Genomic DNA, 17,404 nt, shown 5'->3' with positions numbered 1-17,404 from the left:
TTAGAACCTAAACCTTGGACCCCCGCCTCTTTAGAACCCCTAGACTGGGTGCTGGCCCCGTCCCCTCCTCACATCATCAGAGACCAATGGCGTGGACGAGTGCAAAAGTGGGGGATACCCTCTGGATCCTTAGAACATGGGGGCTGGGGGGCTGTTCGCGGGCGCCGCTGCCGGGCTCTAGGACCCAGCGGGCAAGCACGCCCGCCTCGCTCTCCCCCCTCCTCCAGACCGCCCCCTCCCCCCGCACCCGTCCTCCAGGTCCCCCCTCCCTCCCCCCTCGCCCCGGCTCCCGGTGCCCGTCTCCAACGCCGCCGGAGCCAGCGAGGGAGCCGGAGCGAACAGGAGGAGGAGGAGGAGGCCGCGTCGCCGCCGCTCGGAGCCCGGCCGGAGCCTCCCAGGCAGGTGCCGAGGGGGGCCAGGGGGCGGGGGCTGACAGACCGCCTGCCCCGGTGAGGGGGCGGCCAGGACCGCCCTGCGCCTTCTGTCCGCCGGGGCGCCCCGAGGACCTTGGCTAGGAGGACAAGGGGGTGGGGGCCCCCAAACTGCGCGGCAGCCATTTGGGGTACCAATCTCCATTTGGGGGGCCTGGACTTCCTCCGAGGATGCCCCATTCACAAAATTCCGTCCTGGACCCCCACCATTGAGGAACTCCGAGGACCACTCCCCCCGGGAAACGTAGATGTGTGGGGAGCGCAGGGCACCCTGAAATCCCGGTGCCCCATCCCAGCTAGGCCCTTGGGGGGGACCCTTGCCCTCCTTCCCTGCTTCACCTGTTGTCGGGGGAGGCGGGCGGACAAAGGAAGCAGCGTCACGTGACTGCTCATTCACAAAATCCCAACCCATTGAGAAAAGGGGGCTGGGGGCGCTGCGGCCGCCCCTTCCCTTCCCATAGGGCCGAGGAATCCTGGCATTTGGCAGGTGGGGGAGGGGGCTGGAACTCATTGCCTGGGTCCCTAAGGTTGGGCGGCCCGGGTCCCTGCGCTGGGTGGCACTGAGGGTCTGGACGCCGATCTCTATTACTGGGCGGAGGGCTACGTCCCCTGAGCTGGGGGCGGGGTAAGCTCGTGCTGGAGGCTGCTGGCGGGGGGCGGGGGAATCGATCTCCTCCCGCCATCTCTCCCCCTCGGCTTCTCTTGGCTGGGACCTGAAGGAGCAGCCTTGGTTTTTGTGAATGAAGTGCTCTGGATGTGACTTGGGCCGCCCGTCGCTGGCTTCCTCTGCCTCCATCTCTTGCTCGGCCTGCCTTTCTGGCCATTTCTGGTTCTCTCCCTGCTCCCTGCCCATCTCCCCGTTGCTGGGTGACTCAGTGAGCTTTGCATCCGGTCTCATTCATAAATCCGGGAAGGGGTGGGGGGAAGAGAGCCAGGGTTTCTCACCCAGCCAGTGGCCTGGGCAAAAGGGTGCGGAGGCAGTGCTGGGGGCATTGGACCTGAGTTGATGGGCCCGCAGAAAATACATGTGCGCAGGCCTCCAGCTGTGGGGGGAACGATGGGTGGGGCTGAGGGTAGGTGCCGGAGGGAAGGAGACAGGGTTGATAGGAGCTGAGCAGGAGAGGGAGGGGAGGGGGAAACCGGGGCTTTGGGGGTGGGGGTGGGACAGATGGGGGAAAGGTGGGTGTGGGAAGGAAGGTGGACCTGGGAGAAAGGAGGTGGCAGGGAGGGAGGGAGCCAGGCAGGGGGGAAGGTGGGCATGGGGGGGCGCCGGTGGGTGTCTTGTGGCTCACTCAGGGTGCAGGGGATCCAGATGGGAGGTGGAGGTGGAGGGAGAGGAGCGCTGGGGGGACCCTGAAGGGGAGGCTGGACCGGAGTTCGCTGACCGCTGTCACTGTCCTCTCCCCCCTTCAGGTACATGGTGCGGGTCCGAGCCGTGGTGATGGCCCGAGATGACTCCAGTGGGGGCTGGCTGCCTGTGGGGGGCGGGGGCCTCAGCCAGGTGAGCGTGTGTCGGGTCCGAGGGGCCAGGCCCGAGGGGGGGGCCCGCCAGGGGCACTACGTCATCCACGGGGAGCGCCTCCGGGACCAGAAAGTGAGCCACCCTGGGGTGTGGGGGCAGGGGAGGGGCCCTGGGGAGGACGGGGCTGGGGCTGGGGCTGGGAGCGAGAGGCGAGCTCAGGTGGTCTCCCAGCCGGACGTGGGAAGGAGTTTGGAAGTGTCTGCGCTGTGGATCAGAGCTGGGGATTGCGGGAATACCGAGGGGATTAGGCAGGTCCTGTGTGCGGCCGGCTCCTGCTGGGCCATCACAGGGGCCTCAGCCTCCTGCCTGGCCTCCCTGCCCTGCGCCGGCTGGCACCCTCCAACCTCCATCTGTTCCACAGGGGCCCTGCTAACACCTGACTCAGATCTGGTCCCTTTTCTGCTCAGAACCCTCCTGTGGCTCCATCTTGCTCAGAGATGCTCCCCCAAGAGGCCCCCGCCAACTGGCCCCTGTCGGCCCTAAGTATATGGAGGCATCTGGTGGGGGGTCCATTTGGAAGTGTGAAATACGGCTGACGATTGTGTCTGCGGGTTCCGCAGGAGGACGGGCTGCCTGGCTCTGCGGGGAGGGGCGGCATGGCCGTCTCAGCCGGGGCTGCAGCAGGAAGCCCTAGCTTGCTTGGAGAAGCTGGGGGAAGGGTGGTGTTCAGAGCAGGGGTCGTCAGGGAGGATGTGGGGTGGGGACCTGAAATGGAGAGATGGGGTAGGGTGATGTTAGACAAGGATATGAGGGGACACTTGGGACATTGGCCAGTATCTGAGGGGGAACCTCTGCAGGTCTAATAAGAACAATTGGGGGAAGGGGTCAGGATTAACAGTAATATTTTGAGATGTTCAATACAGTTCAGGAAGTGATATTGAGTTAGAAGGGAGGATGCTGAAGTGTTATTGGGAAGGATTAACAATATTTGGAGGCATTCTATAAGATTTGGGGTTCCTGCTGGGGTCTCAGAAGTGGATATTGGGAAAATGTAGGGATCAAGGGAGTGGAGGAAGTAATTGGAGGATCACAGGTGCACCCAGTGATAGCGGGAGATTACGCTGCAGGCTGATCAGGGAACAGGGGGGCACCTGGCATTGGGAAATCATGTCTGAGAGGCTGGGGTGTGCACAAGGGCTGCGATGGAGGGGAAGTGACAGGTGCAGCCAGCTGCGGGTGTCTGACGGCGCCCCTCCTGCCTCGCAGACTACCTTGGAGTGTACCTTGAGGCCAGGCCTGGTCTACAACAAGGTGAACCCCATCTTCCACCACTGGAGCCTGGGCGACTGCAAATTTGGGCTGACGTTTCAGAGTCCCGCCGAGGCCGATGAGTTCCAGAAGAGCCTGCTGGCTGCGCTGGCCGCACTGGGTCGAGGTGAGCGGTGCGGGAAGGGGGCCTGGAGCTGGGCTGGAGGGGCAGGAGGAGCGGGGCCCAGGGCACTCACTCGCTGCCTCTCTCTCGCTTCCACAGGCTCGCTCACCCCCTCCTCCTCCTCCTCCTCCTCCTCTCCTTCCCAGGACACCGCAGAGACCCCCTGCCCGCTGACAGTGAGTCTCAGGGGGCCTCTGCTGGGAGGGTGGGTCTGCTCCTGGTCTGGACAGCAGACCTCGTGCCACGGTGTCCATTCTCTTTTTCTGGTTCTATTGCGACTCCCACATTCATCCAGGGTATTTACTGAGCACCCTCTGTGTGCCAGGCACTGTGTGAGGCCCCGGGAACCCATCAGTGAACAAAACAAAGTTCCTTTCCACTTGGAGCTTCTATTCTAGGGTGGAAACGCTGCACATTGCAACAGATGGGGAGAGGGGGCGGGCACTGGGCCTAGTGATTAAGATGCTGCCGAAGACACCTTTGCCCTACGTCGGAGGGTCTGGGTTCCATCCCCAGCTCCAGCTCCTGCTAACGCAGACCCTGGGAAGCAGTGGTGATGTAGCAAGTAATTGGGCCCCTCCCAGCCACCTGGGAGACCTTGCATTGTGCTCCTGGCTCCTGGTTCTGGTCTCTACCTTTGCAAACATCGAAGAAGTTAACCAGCAGTTAGCAGCTCTCTGTCTTCTAAATCCATGTCTGCCTTCAAGTAATTAAAAACTGCTGCACTGCCAGCAGGTGTTGGTTCCACTTTCAGAATGGTCAGAACATGCCTGCACCCTGGCCCTGGGAGCCACCTCAACAGTTTCTCATCACCATTTGTCCTCTCCTCTCCCACACTGTGCACACACACACACACACACACACACGCTGTGTCCTCTCCCCTGCTGCTTCCCCCAAACACGCCCAGAGGGACCCTATTGACGATCGCACCCCTCCTGGGGCTCCATGTCACTGAGGGTGAAGGGCGGGTCGTGTGAGCACACACCATCTGGCCGCGCCTCTCCCCCTCGCTCAGCCTGCTCCTGCTGCTCTGGCCCCTCACTCCACTCCAGTGAGGCAGGCGCGTTCCTGTCTAGGGTCTTTGCGCCGGCTGCTCATTCTGTCTGGAATACTCCTCCCCAGATTCCCACATGGCTTATTCCTTTATTGCAGGGCTTTCCACAAATATCATTTTCTTAGCAAGGCCCCCTGTGAGTAACCTATTGCAACCTTCCAGTGCACCTTGCCCAGGTTTAATTTATCCCATCCTTTTTAAAAAATTATTATTAAAATTCTATTTATTTATTTGAAAGGAAGAGTCACTAAGAAAGAGACAGAGAGAGAGAAAGAGAGAGACCTTTCATCTGCTGCTGGTTCACTCCCTAACTGGCCACAGTGGCTGGGGCCAGGCCAGCCCAAAGCCAGGAGCCTGGGACTCCCTCCAGGTCTCCCATGTGGGTGGCAGAGGCCCAAGTGCCTGGGCCATCTTTTGCTCGTTTCTCAGGCACATTAACAGGGAGCTGGGTAGGAAGTGGAGCAGCTGGGACTGGAACTGGTGCTCATACAGGCTGCCGGCATCACAGGGGCAGCTTACCCCACTGGGCCACAATGCCGGCCTGCTTTCCCTTCTTCTGTCATTTTTTCTTACTTCCTTTCTGAGCAGACAGCTTTCTTATCTGTTAGTTTACTGTCCATCGTCTCCACGCCAGAACGTAAGCCCCGGGAGGGCCAGGATCTTTGCTGGTCCGTTGTTGCATTCTGCAATGCCCGTAACAGCGCCTGTCCCCCAGCGAGCGCTAAGGCCAGGCGTGTGCAGTAAAGTGACTGAGTGACTGAAGGGATGCACATCACGCCAGGTGCACGCCAGCACTGGCTGGGAACAGTGGGAGTTGAGAACACCTGGAGGAACAAAACTGGTTCTGTGGGCAGAAAAAAGGGGAACCCCAGGGCAACGGGACATGGAGTTGGGGCCCCATCCATCCCACAGGCAGCTCCCGTGTGTGGAGCCCTGCTTGAACCTGCACCGTGGCCTCTGTGAGTCTGGGGTGGGGTCACGGGTGCTCAGTGACCCGTATGGAAGGCAGCCTGCAGCAGGAAGGAAGCTGGAGCTGTCAGCTTGGAAGGGGTCAGAGCGATGTCTCAGCTGCTGCGTGGGAGGGACGGGAGTGAGGGCTCTCCAGCTGGGCGTGTTTTGGCCCCCACTTTACAGAGGAGGAAGCTGAGGCCCGGACAGGTAAGCCCACTCGCCACAGGTCACACGGTCAGGCAGCGGCAGAAGCAGAACCCGAGCCAGAGTCCCCACTCTCCGTGGGAGGGGCCCCCACGCGCAGGTCTCGGCTGTGGAGGGCTTCTCCCTCGCTGAAGCTGTCCATCTCTCCCAGTCCCACGTGGACAGCGACTCCTCCTCCAGCCACAGCCGCCAGGAGACGCCTCCCTCCGCCGCCTCGGCGGCCCCCATCGTCACGGTGGACTCAGCTTCCGGCTTTGGGCCGGCCACACCTCCCCAGCGCCGCCGCTCCTCTGCTCAGGTGCGGTGACCGCCCCATCCCGGTGGAAATTGGGGGAGCTCTGGGCCGGGGATGGAACAGGACTGAGCGCCAGGGGTCCCAGAGCAGGCTGGGCTGAGGGCCAGGGATCTGACTGGGGGCAGGGAGAAGCTTGGAAGTCCGGGGCAGGGGGGCCGGGGCAGGGGCGGGGGCTGCCCATGTCTTCCCGGCTCTTGGAGATCTGGTGTGTGTGTGTGTGGGGGGGGAGTTCTGAGTCCCATGGGGATTTAGGGGATGATTTCACAGGTCAGTTCTTCGGGTTCATCAGCGGATGCTAGCACTCGTGAGAGGGGTCCTTAAGCCTGCTGAATTCATGGTGGGGTGGGGTGTGCTTGGGCGCTGGGGCCGGGGCGGGGGGCATTCGGGGCACCAGGAGGAGGAGGGGGCTCCCCAATCAGAAGGCAGGGGGGCTAGGAGCTGGGACTCCTAGATCTTGAGAGACTACAGGAATGGGAACGTTAGGCCACTGGAGGTTTAAGGTGTGCACTTGGCGCCGATTCCTTAGTGTGTCCCTGGGGAAGAAGGGGGCTTGGGAGAGGAACAGGCTTGGGTGCTGGACATCTGAATGCTGGCCCCGGGAGGGTTTGGAGCAGGGGGATCCTCAGGATGACTGAGGCGAGGCTGGGGCTTCTGAGGCCGCGGAGGATGAGGATGGGGTGGAGGTTGGGGGACTCACAGCCCCGCTAACCTGACCCCTTGTCTCTTCGTCCCACAGAGCTACCCTCCACTTCTACCGTTCACAGGGATTCCAGAGCCCTCAGAGTCCCCGGCCGGGGCAGGGGGCCCGGGCTGGGGCGGCCGCGGCTATGAGGATTACAGGCGCTCTGGGCCGCCTGCGCCCCTCGCCCTATCCACCTGCGTCGTGCGCTTCGCCAAGACCGGTGCGTTGAGGGGTGCAGCCCTGGGGCCCCCAGCAGCACTTCCCGCCCCTCTGGCCGAGGCTGCGCCCCCAGCACCTCCGGCTCGCCCACCGCCGGGCCCCGGCCCCGCCCCCGCACCCGCCAAGGCCTCCCCAGAGACCGAGGAGGCGGCTCGCTGCGTGCACTGCCGGGCGCTCTTCCGCCGCCGTGCGGACGGGCGTGGGGGTCGCTGCGCGGAGGCCCCGGACCCGGGTCGCCTACTGGTGCGCCGTCTCAGCTGCCTGTGGTGCGCCGAGAGCTTGCTCTACCACTGCCTGTCGGACGCCGAGGGCGACTTCTCGGACCCATGCGCCTGCGAGCCGGGCCACCCACGCCCCGCCGCGCGCTGGGCCGCACTGGCCGCGCTCTCCTTGGCGGTGCCCTGTCTGTGCTGCTACGCGCCCCTGCGCGCCTGCCACTGGGTCGCGGCGCGGTGCGGCTGCGCTGGCTGCGGGGGTCGCCACGAAGAGGCTGCACGGTGAGGATGGCCTGGAAGGTCCGGTAGCCGGACCCGGGACCCGGAATTGAGGGTCCAGGACCCCGGACTCAGTTCGGACCTAAAACGCAAACCTAGGCACATCTGGAACTTGGAGCTTGAGTTTGGATTGAGAGATCGCAGACCCGGAATCTGGGCCCCAAACCTAGGATTGTGCGGCTCCAGACCCGGCTTCGTTGGGACGTCGGTCTCAAGAGGTCTCAGGCGTCCTGAGTTCTGGCGTCCCCCTCCCCACCCCCAGGAGACACTCGGATCTCCAGACTGCACCGCAGAGGGCCCCAGGGACACAAGGGGCCCTGAAAGATGCAGGGCCCTTGAACCCTGAACCCCCGTCCAAAGCTCAGATTATAGCCCCAGAATTAGTCTGGACTTGCCAGTTCCTGATCCTCCCCTTATCCAACTACTCCCAGATCCCAAGACGTAAGACCCAGAATCACCCCCAACAATGGTCCCTGAATATTGGTCTAAGCCCTGGTGCACCCACATCTGAGATGTTCTTGTAGCCCCGAGACCCCTGAGACAGCAAATCCTCCTGGGGTTGAGACTCTGATCTGGGCCGGAATCACCAGATGCCGGCCCCAAGTCTGCCCATTCCTGAGTGCCCACGCTCCCCACAGACCTGGCCTTCAATCCAGGAGCACAGACGGCCTAGGAACCCCGAGCTCTTAAGATGCAGAGTCCTTGGATGTGTTCCAACCTGTGCCCAAAATGACTGGGGGGCCCATCCCAGAGGCTCCCCAAGATCCAGGATGCTCTGGCAGCCAAGGAATCCAACACCTCCATAGATCCCCCCAAGCTGGCGTTCTCAGGAGCTGTAGGACAGGTGTCTGGTACCCTCAGGGGCGCCGCTGTGGACGGCCACCAGCCCCTCAGGACCCAAGACACTGGTCTCAAGTCCTCCAGTTGTCTTCTTGTCCCCCTTGGGCCTGAGAACTTTGGCTTCCTTCAACCCACACATCCCCAACCCTTTTGAGGCCGGATGGGAGTCCAGCTCCCAGAACATGGGATAGTCATGGCAACCCAGTTCTCTGGCCTATTGGTCCCCAGCCCCCACGTGACCCCCAAGGTGCTTTAGGAGCACTGGATTGAAGATCCCAAGGTGCCATTGACACCCCCCTCCCAGATGCAGGGCCCAAGCCCGCACAACATGGGGTTAGTTCCTGATCCAAGACTTTGGTCCCTTCACCCCAGAGATGTTCAAACCTGAGACGCCTGGGACACTGGTGCCCTCAGACCGTCTAGCCTGGTGAAGCCCCGGAGGTTCCTGGACGGCCAATGCCCCAGGCCCTGCTTTGCAGCCTCTGAAACCCTGCTGCTCCTTGCATCCTGCCATCTAAGGTTCCCACGACGCCAGCCCAAGCACCCAGTAGTCCCCAGAGTCACCCCTCTATCCTAGGGGAAGAAGACAACCACTTGCACTCAGATTCCTGGATTCCAGGACCACCCAGGAGCTCCCCCATGCCCACCTGTAGGACCCAGCCTTGCCAGGGCGTTGTGCAGGCTGTTCAGTGAGCAAAAGGACACGGCGAGCGAGCTGGTGAGTGCGGCTGGGGCTTGCACCCTGGTCTGCCGGCCAAGCTCAGTGCTCAGAGGCAGGTGTGCCTTTTTCTCATTTGCACCAAGGCACCTTTGGGACTAGTTATGGCTCTGCTGGGAACCTGTAAACCACCCCCCCACCCCCCCGTATTGAGCCCTAGTCCTGGCCCAAGTCTTGCCTTTTATGTTCTGCACCTGCTCTTCAGCTCCTTGGTCATCTCAGAGTCAGGGCTGTGTCAGGGAGTTTGGAAGCCTGGTTCACGGTCCTCCGAGACTCCTCAGGAAGAGGTGTGCCACAGTCTCAGGACCTGGTGTCCTGTAAGGGAGGGTCAAGGTCTTGGAGCAAGACATTCTCAGTCGTTTTTTGGGCTTGGGACCTGCAGCCGGCCCCAGGCATCTGGAAATGTACACTCAACTTTCTTCATCACCCAGACTTGGATGTCCTTTGGGGTTCAAGGGGTGGATCCTCCCGTCACTTCCTTTAAATTATTAGCTATTTATTACATCCGGAACCTGTGAGATTCAGCTCTCCCAACCAGACCCTGATCCCAGGGTGAGAGAGAAGGGGAGAGGTGTCCCTCCCATCCCCACTGCCCAGCTCTCATCACTGTCAGACCCACCAGAGCTGAGGGCGGAGGGGCTGGGGGCTGGGGCTGCCTGGGTCCCCATCCCCCTCTCTGTGCCTCGGTCTCCCCCCTTCCGTGGTGGGCGGGGGGAAGCTCCATTCTTAACCTACCTCGTTTTGGGGAGGGTAGGACGGAAGACCAGAGTGCTGTACGGTGCTGTGGGATCTGCGGGTGAAGCGGGGAGGGGGTCGGCAAAGTCCCCCCGGCCCCCACTCCCCAGCACCGCCTCTCCCGGGTCTCCTGCTCCTGCTCCCTGCTGCCACCCACCTCTGATCCATGATTTCCCTTCATCGCCCCCAGTCGGGGGTGCTTGGAGGACTGACCCTGGGAGCCAGGAAGACCTCAGGCCCTGGAGGCCCCAGGCTTAGTTTCCCAGCTGCTTGCCCCTCGGATTGGATGCCTGGCCCCCAGACTTGGAGGGGGAGGCACCCCAACATTTATCTTCCTGATCTTGATTCCAAGCCAGTCTGTGACTTCAACATTGTTAGCATCAGCACAGGCTGAAGCGGTGGGGGACGACGGGGGACGAAGACCCAGTCTTGTCATCGGGGGCGGGGGGCATGAGATCCACTCCAAGAACTGTCTGTGACAAAGTTTTAGGCTCTGTTGGTTATTTGCCTTGGCGCGCCCCGTCTGCTCACCTCCATTCTCCTTTCCCCTCCACATCCTTAAGTCCCAAGCACCCCCTGCAGCTGCGTTTTATATATTCAGTCACTCAACAAGTACATTTATTTTTAGTTTTTAAAAAAGATTTGTTTGAAAGGCAGAGTGACAGAGAATCTTCATCCACCGGTCCATACCCCAAATGCCCGTCACAGCTGGGGTGGGCCAGGCTGAAGGGAGGGGCCTGGAGGGTCCTGGTCCCGGTGGCAGGCACTGAAGCACCTGGGCCCCCATCTGCGGCCTCCCAGGCACATTAGGGAGCCGGATTGGAAGCAGAGGAGCCAGGCACTCCAGTGTGGGATGCGGGCACCCCAAGTGGCGGCATAACCAGCTGAACCAAAGTGCCCCCCCCCCCAACTGTGTTTATTCAGCCCTCGCCCTAGGCTTCAGGTGCTGGAGTGCACAGAACAGACAAAATCCCTTCCCATGAGGGGCCTGTGAAATGTACAGTAGGGGGCAGCATCCGTAAATGACTTCATCTGTGAGCAGCGGCAACTAAGAAGAGAGCAAGCCAGCCTGGGGGGGGGGAATGGGCAGTTTTAGCCAGGATGGTCAGGTTGGGCCCCAGGAAGGAAGTGAGAGAGGCCGGGGAGGAGGGGGAGGCTCCAGGAAAGAACATTCAAGGGGCAGAGTCAGTGCAAGGCTCCAAGCACGGATCGAGTGTGCCTGCTGAGCCAGGCAGGGTCCAGGGAGCTCGGGCACGTGCAGGGGAGGAGCGGGGAGGCGAGGCAGGTCTGTGGGGCCCTGCAAGCCACTGCTCACACTCGCTCTCAGCCCGAGCGAGCTGGACCACAGGATGGCCCAGGTGTTTCCCAGCTCCCTTGGCCGCACACTGGCAACGGCCCCTGGGGTGGTGGGGTTGGCAGCAGGCCGCTGTGATGGTCCAGGGGAGACCACGGCAGACAGGACCGGAGTGAGGGCCATGGAGCGGGGGGGGGGGGGGGAGTGGGCAGATATTGGGTCTATCTGAGGGTAGAGTCTGCAGATTCTTATGAAGCTCGATACAAAAAGAGGGGGTCAGGGTTAGACGTGCAAGTGAGTGATTTCCAGTGTTTTATTTAGGTCGACCAGTGACCTCAAGTGCCTGGTCTTGAGGTAGGCAGGGCAGTGGAGGGAGCAGACTAAGGGCAGACTGTTCCAGAGGACTGCATTCTGGCCATTTTTCTTCTCTGAGGTCCCTAGCCCACCGCCAGCTCCCAGGGGAATTACCTGGAACTACTGGGGACCTTGATGGAGGTAGGAACAGATTAGACCTGGAACAATGATATTTAACAACAGTAGAAGCAAAGACAGCAGCAAAAACAGTGGTTCTGGGGTTTAAAATGCATCAAATCTGGGGTTTAAAAAATGTTTATCGGGTTGGCACCGTGGCTCACTTGGTTAATCCTCCGCCTGTGGCGCTGGCATCCCATATGGGCGTTGGTTCTAATCCTGGCTGCTCCTCTTCCAGTCCAGCTCTCTGCTGTGGCCCAGGAAGGCAGTGGAGGATGGCCCAAGTGTTTGGGCCCTGCACCCGCATGGGAGACCAGGAGGAAGCACCTGGCTCCCAGCTTCGGATCAGCGCGGCGCCATCCGTAGTGGCTATTTGAGGGTGAACCAACGGAAGGAAGACCTTTCTGTCTCTCTCTCTCACTGTCTATAACTCTACCTGTCAAATTAAAAAAAAAAATGTTTATCTGCTTGAAACGCAGAGTGACACAGAGGGACAGATCTTCCATCCCCAAATGTCCCCAACAGCCAAGATTGGGGCAGCCCTAAGCTAGGAGTCCAGACCTCCATCTGGGTTTTCCATGTGGGTGGCGGGGGCCCAAACACTTGAGCCATCACTGCTGCCTCCTAGGAGGAATTGGCACAGGGAGCTGGGTCAGAAGTGGAGCGGCCAGGACTGGACCCAACGCTCACATGGAACGCCCGTGTCGAAAGTTGCTGTTCTTGGCCGGCGCCGTGGCTCACTAGGCTAATCCTCTGCCTTGCGGCGCCGGCACACCGGGTTCTAGTCCCAGTCGGGGCACCGATCCTGTCCCGGTTGACCCTCTTCCAGGCCAGCTCTCTGCTATGGCCAGGGAGTACAGTGGAGGATGGCCCAAGTCCTTGGGTCCTGCACCCCATGGGAGACCAGGAGAAGCACCTGGCTCCTGCCATCGGATCAGCGCGGTGCGCTGGCCGCAGCGCGCCAACCGCGGCGACCATTGGAGGGTGAACCAACGGCAAAAGGAAGACCTTTCTCTCTTCTTTTAAGATTTATGTATTTATGTGAAAGGCAGAGTTACAGAGAGGCAGAGACAGAGAGAGATCATCCATCTGCTGGTTCATCTCCAAAAGGCCACAATGCCCGGAGCTGAGCCGATCCGAAGCCAGGAGCTTCTTCTGGGTCTCCATCGTGGGTGCAGGGGCCCAAGGACTTGGGCCATCCTCCACTGCTATCCCAAGCCATAGCAGAGAGCTGGGTCAGAAGTGGAGCAGTCGGGATTCAACCCAGCGCTCATATGGGATGCCAGCATTGCAGGTGGCAGCTTAGCCCACTAAGCCACAGCTCCGGCCCCCAAGCGCTTTTTCTACACAGGACTCTCACCTGCACAAGGAACACTAAGAGGGGACACTATTGTTACTCAGATGGGAAGCAAACTGGCAGGAACCTGGTGGTGGTGGTGGTGTAAAACCCTCCCCGTGTGCCTGATCCTGCCCTGGGCTCTCCTCATCACCGTCACATCGGCTCCCTCCCTCCAGGGCCCACTGTAGTCCATCAGGAGGACCTGGTTTTGATGGGGGAGGCGCGTGCGGGATCAGCCGGGACTCCTAGCTCCCTTAGATCCCCAAGCCTAAGAAGGAAAGAGGAAGCCAGTTTCTGGATTTGGGGCGGAGCTGGATGATCAACACTAGGTCTAAGGTACTTTAAGAGCAAAGGGCAACCGAGGGCGGCTGAAGAAAGCCGCGGTAGACACCTCCCAGCCTACTCCAACTGCCCCGAACGCACGCCCTAGAATTTACAGCCCCGGGTGGGTGGGGGGCGGTCGCAGCAGCCGCGCAGGTCACCCCCGAGGGCGGCACGGGGGCGGGCTCTGCATCCTCCTGCGCCAATCGGACCGTCGAAGCCCCTCCGTGAGAGGCGGCTGATTGGTCGGGTGGCGCAACGCTACGCCGCCGGGGGCGCTGCTGCGCTCCTGGGGCGGAGCCGGCCACCGGCCGCCAGGGGGCGCGCGCCGGGCACCGAGGCTCCGCGTTCATGGAGGGGGCAGAGGCGGAAGCGCGAGAGGGGGCCGCGGTGGCCCGTGACCTGCGGACGCTCGGGTAAGGGGCTGCGCGGCGTGGCCGGGGCGTGCAGGAAGAGCAGGCTTTGCCCCTAGCACGCGGCCGGGGAGCGATTCTCCCTGACGCGCCGCCCGCGGTCTCGCCTCAGGTATGAGGGCTTCCCGGAGGCGGCGTCGTGGGGCACCTCGTGCCCAGCCTTCCGGGCCCTGTGCGCGCGGCTGGCGGCGGAGCTGGCGGCGCTGGGCGCCCTGGAGCAGCGGCGAGAGGACGCCGGCGGCGGTGCGTGCGGGGCCGGGGCGGGGCGGGGCCCGCAGCCGCCGCCCCGCGCCTGACGCCGCCCGCCTCCTGCAGGCCCCGGCGCCGAGGCGGCGTGCGTGCGGCGGCTGGCCAGCGTGCTGCGGGAGCTGCGCTGCCCGGATCGCGCGCTCTGCGGCGGGGACGGCGAGACCGCGCTGCGGGAGCCGGGCGCTGGCCTGCGCCTGCTGCGTGAGTCTCCCGCGGCCCCGCGACGCGGAAGTGGGCGAGGCTGCGGCCTCCCAGGCGGGTGGAGTCCGGAGGGGGCGGGCGGAGGGCTGGGTTTGGAGTTGGCCACGTGAGGTCGTGGCCGCCACGTGGGCGGGACCGGAAGGTGCGAGGTGGGAGACTTGGTAGCCTGCGGGACTTTTTGATTCTGGGGGGTGGACTGCAGCCGTCCTCCATTGCATTTTCCTTGTAGGCTTCCTCTGCTCCGAACTCCAGGCCGCCCGCCTCCTGCGTCTGCGCCGGCAGCGGGACTCCAGGCCAGTGCTGGCTTTGGGGGAAGAGTCCCAGGAGGGAGGTGGCCCGGCCCACGAACTGGTCCTCACCCTGCGAGCCCTGGGGCTGCCTAGACCCGCGCGGGGGACTCCTGCCAGCCAGCTGCTACAGGAGCTGCATGCCAAGGTAGGGCCAGGGTCTTCCCCCCACCCAGGCCACCCTTCCTTGGAGGAGAGAGTCTTGGCCCCCAGAGCGACTCCGGCAGGCATGGCCCAGCCACAGGGGTGCTTTTCTGGAGCTGCGTCCACCATTCTTGCTTCTGTGGCCCGGGTCGGCGGGGCCGTGGGGAGCCGGGGCCCGGACGCCTCCGTCCTGTTTCTGTGCCGATGGGCCTCTGCCTTCTTCCGTCAGATCTCGGAGCTGCTGCCTTCCCTGCCGCCAGCGTTCATGCAGCCGCTCCTCCACCACCCGCTGGATGCGCCCCGATGGGTAAGACTGGGTCTGGCTGTGTGTGAAGGCTGCCCTGGCCCAGAGACCCCTGCGTGACACAAACCGTTCTCCTAGGAAGCGCTGGAGTCCCTGTCCCAAAGCCTGACGGAGCAGTACCGCTGCCGCCGCTGCCTCCTGCTCAAGCGGCTTGACCTCACCACGTCTGCTTTCCACTGGAGTGAGCGCGCAGAGGTGCAGGCCCTGGCCCTCGGCCGAGCGGGCAGCTCCATGGTGGGGGGGCACCGTCACAGGGCGGAAGAGTGGGGGCCGGGCCAATTACCCCCTTGCAGGTTCTGAGGCCTGAGCCCTTGTAGACTCTCCTGGCCCCCCAGGGTATGCCAGGATTCCCAGCCGGGCGCCCCGAGCGGCCTCAGACCTGAGCCCTTTGTTCGGGACTGTGGGCAGTGAGGGGGCGTTGGCCAGTGCTGTGTTGCCAGGACGAAGCGGCCAGGACTGGGTACTTTAAAAGCAAAAGAGGTGGATTCTGGCTCTCAGGTTTGGAGGCTGAGAGGCCAAGTGTACCTGGCAGGGCTCTTGGGCATCTCCTGCGTGTGCCTCTCTCCCAGGCCCAGGGAGAGGCCATGAAGGCAGTGCTGATCCCAATCCGAGAGCTCCTGACGCCAGAATCCGACGTCTCCATCGCACACGTCCTGGCTGCCCGGGCTGACCTGTCTCGCCTGGTGCCCGCCACCAGCGCGGCTGCCCGCCACGGGACCTGCTGTGCCGTCAACAAGGTGGGCACCTGGGCTGGGAGAGGGCCCTGGCTTTGGTCTTCACGTCGGCCATTCGGCCTCTGTGTTGGTCTAGGCTTGTCCGCCCCTGCTGGGTTCTTGCCCCCTGGACTCACCCTCTTCACATGGTGGTTAGAAGGATGCTTCTAACCGAAAAACCTGGCCATGAACTTCCCTAGCTCAAAACTTCTCCCCAGTTCCCCACTGCTTTAGCCCCTGCCTGCCTCTGTAGCTTGGGCTTAAAATCTTTCTTCATCACCTCACCTTACAAGTATTGCATTGGTTTATTTATTTATTTTGAAAGTCAGAGTCAGAGAGAGAGAGAGAGGGAGAGACAGATCTTCCATCCCCTGCCTTATGCCCCGGATGGCCACAAAGGCCAGTGTTGGGTCAGGCTGAAGCCAGGAGCCAGGAGCTTCATCCAGGTCTCCCACATGGTGGCAGGGACCCAGACAGTTGGGCTACCTTCTGCTTTTCCCAAGCAATTAGCATGGAGTTGGAGCAGAAGTGGGGCGGCCAGGACTCGAACCCATGCCCATGTGGGCTGCTGGCATCACAGGAGGCAGCTTTACCTGCTACGCCCCGATGCCGGCTCCTGCGTTGCTTTTTAAGCAATAAAAAGAAGCAAACAGAAATACCGTCCGTTTAAATGACTAAATGACTAAGTCTCATACCTCTCTAAGTCACCTCAAACCTATGATACACAAATGATGGATAATTAGAAAAAAGAAATCACCAGTTTGCTGGAAACATTATACAAAGCTCCATATGTGAAGCCGACAAAGCTGAGGTGCACTCGTAGATACCGGGGTGGGGAGGAGGCTTGGCGTTCCGCTGTCACCCTCCCCTATATCTCCCTTTGCTGAGGCCTTTAGGACCCCCGGTATCTCCCACCGATGCAGTCCCTCCTCCCGCAAAGCCGGAGCCAGGTGGTCAACATCTGCCTCCCGCCTGCAGCTCTTCCCTTGGCTCGCCGGGCTGCTGTCCGTGGGCCCCCCTCCCCCAGCCCTGTGCTTTTATTTTTCCCTCTGAAACTCAAGTGTGATCCTCTTCAGGTGCTTATGGGCGACGTGCCAGACCGGGGGGGCCGCCCAAATGAGCTGGAGGCCCCCATGCCCAGCTGGCAGAGCCGAAGAGAAGACGGAGGCGGGCGGAGGGCGGGCCGCCAAGGCTGGGGCCGCAGGAAGAAGAAGAAGTGAGGAGGGCCCGGTGGCGGGGTCCGTGCGGTGCTGACGCCAGCGGTGGTCTCTGGAGAGGCCGGTGGAGGGTCTCCCACGGCCCCCAGCCCCTGTTCTTGAGGCCCTCAACATCCTACCTCCATCCGGCCCTCAACACCAAGAACCGTGTTCTCGGGAAAATAAATTTAATCGACAACAGCTGTAGGGCGCATCTCTGGGGGGGCCAGGTCGGGGTGCTCAGCCTTGGAGGAGCGGGGTTCTCTGCCCCCGGGGCCTGGACAGAGCCCTGCTGCTCGGACTCTCAAGGTCTTACGCTCTTCAGCAAGCATCTCTCCCCTGCCGTGGGCGTGGGCGGGACTCCTCAGACGTTTCACATGGGTGCACCCTGTGCCAGCCCCGCTCTAGGCACAGGGGACGCAGCAGCCAAACACGTGGGAATCCCCGCTCTCTGCTTGTGATGTCTGGGCAGGAGGGGCCGAGCAGGTGGAACGCGCGGTTCGTCAGGGCAGGCACGTACAGTGAAGCGGCAAGGCGGGATTGGAACTGGAGTGGGCCGGGGTGGGGGGGAGGGGTGTGGTCAGGGGAGGCCTCACCGAGAAGGTGTCCCTGGAGCAGAATCCCAAGGGGAGCTGTGTGAGCCTCTAGGGAAGACTGTTCCGGGCAGCGGGAACAGCCAGTGCAAAGGCCCTGAGGTAGGAGTGTTGTTGGCATGTTCAGAGGGCGTCAAGGCCAGTGTAGCTGAAGCAGGATGAGTGCGGTGGGGAGGGGCTGGGAGGCGAGGTCAGAGGTGATGGGGCAGATGGAGAGGGGCTTTGTGGGCCACAGAGAGGACTCCGGCTTCCCCCCTGAGTGCGATGGAGCTGCAGGCAGGGGTGTGACTGGACTCAGGGGTCCAGGGCTCCCTGCCCTGCCCCCGCCCCCTCCCCCTCGGGATATGCCGGCCCCTTGTGGC

At 62.2% G+C, this 17,404-nt stretch overlaps 2 protein-coding genes across 5 annotated transcripts; both read left to right on the top strand.

Annotated features, from left to right (window-relative positions):
- The first annotated feature begins 316 nt into the window (after window positions 1–316).
- On the top strand, window positions 317–10,095 carry SPRED3 (sprouty related EVH1 domain containing 3). Of its 4 annotated transcripts, none has more exons than XM_062177194.1 (6): window positions 317–398; window positions 1,845–2,025; window positions 3,160–3,328; window positions 3,425–3,501; window positions 5,686–5,832; window positions 6,566–10,095. In XM_062177194.1, exons 2-6 carry the CDS (start codon window positions 1,849–1,851, stop codon window positions 7,229–7,231), a joined length of 1,236 nt encoding a protein of 411 aa, XP_062033178.1. In that variant the 5' UTR covers window positions 317–398; window positions 1,845–1,848; the 3' UTR covers window positions 7,232–10,095. The 4 variants fall into 4 exon arrangements, with proteins under 4 accessions (XP_062033178.1, XP_062033180.1, XP_062033177.1 ...); XM_062177196.1 differs by having other exon boundaries at window positions 331–402; window positions 1,845–1,932; XM_062177193.1 differs by having other exon boundaries at window positions 331–402.
- Window positions 10,096–13,283: 3,188 nt separating this feature from the next.
- FAM98C (family with sequence similarity 98 member C) lies at window positions 13,284–16,643 on the top strand. Its single transcript, XM_062176659.1, has 8 exons — window positions 13,284–13,358; window positions 13,468–13,598; window positions 13,671–13,805; window positions 14,035–14,240; window positions 14,466–14,543; window positions 14,619–14,735; window positions 15,110–15,277; window positions 16,330–16,643. The coding sequence occupies exons 1-8, from the start codon at window positions 13,294–13,296 to the stop codon at window positions 16,471–16,473; spliced, it is 1,044 nt and encodes a 347-aa protein (XP_062032643.1). The 5' UTR covers window positions 13,284–13,293; the 3' UTR covers window positions 16,474–16,643.
- Window positions 16,644–17,404: the final 761 nt, after the last annotated feature.

The sequence above is a fragment of the Lepus europaeus genome, chromosome 19 (assembly GCF_033115175.1).
Source record: "Lepus europaeus isolate LE1 chromosome 19, mLepTim1.pri, whole genome shotgun sequence".
NCBI lineage: Eukaryota > Metazoa > Chordata > Mammalia > Lagomorpha > Leporidae > Lepus > Lepus europaeus.
Note: the sequence above shows the minus strand (reverse complement) of the source record. Positions and strands in the feature narration are given on the sequence as shown.

Bases quoted from the DNA above. Each gene is read 5' to 3' on its own strand.
- FAM98C (XM_062176659.1), top strand. From the start codon at position 13,294: ATGGAGGGGGCAGAGGCGGAAGCGCGAGAGGGGGCCGCGGTGGCCCGT. The intron at 13,806-14,034 runs GTGAGTCTCCCG...TTTTCCTTGTAG, and splicing joins CGCTGGCCTGCGCCTGCTGC to GCTTCCTCTGCTCCGAACTC. The intron at 15,278-16,329 runs GTGGGCACCTGG...GATCCTCTTCAG, and splicing joins CCTGCTGTGCCGTCAACAAG to GTGCTTATGGGCGACGTGCC.
- SPRED3 (XM_062177194.1), top strand. From the start codon at position 1,849: ATGGTGCGGGTCCGAGCCGTGGTGATGGCCCGAGATGACTCCAGTGGG. The intron at 2,026-3,159 runs GTGAGCCACCCT...CCTGCCTCGCAG, and splicing joins AGCGCCTCCGGGACCAGAAA to ACTACCTTGGAGTGTACCTT. The intron at 5,833-6,565 runs GTGCGGTGACCG...TTCGTCCCACAG, and splicing joins GCCGCCGCTCCTCTGCTCAG to AGCTACCCTCCACTTCTACC.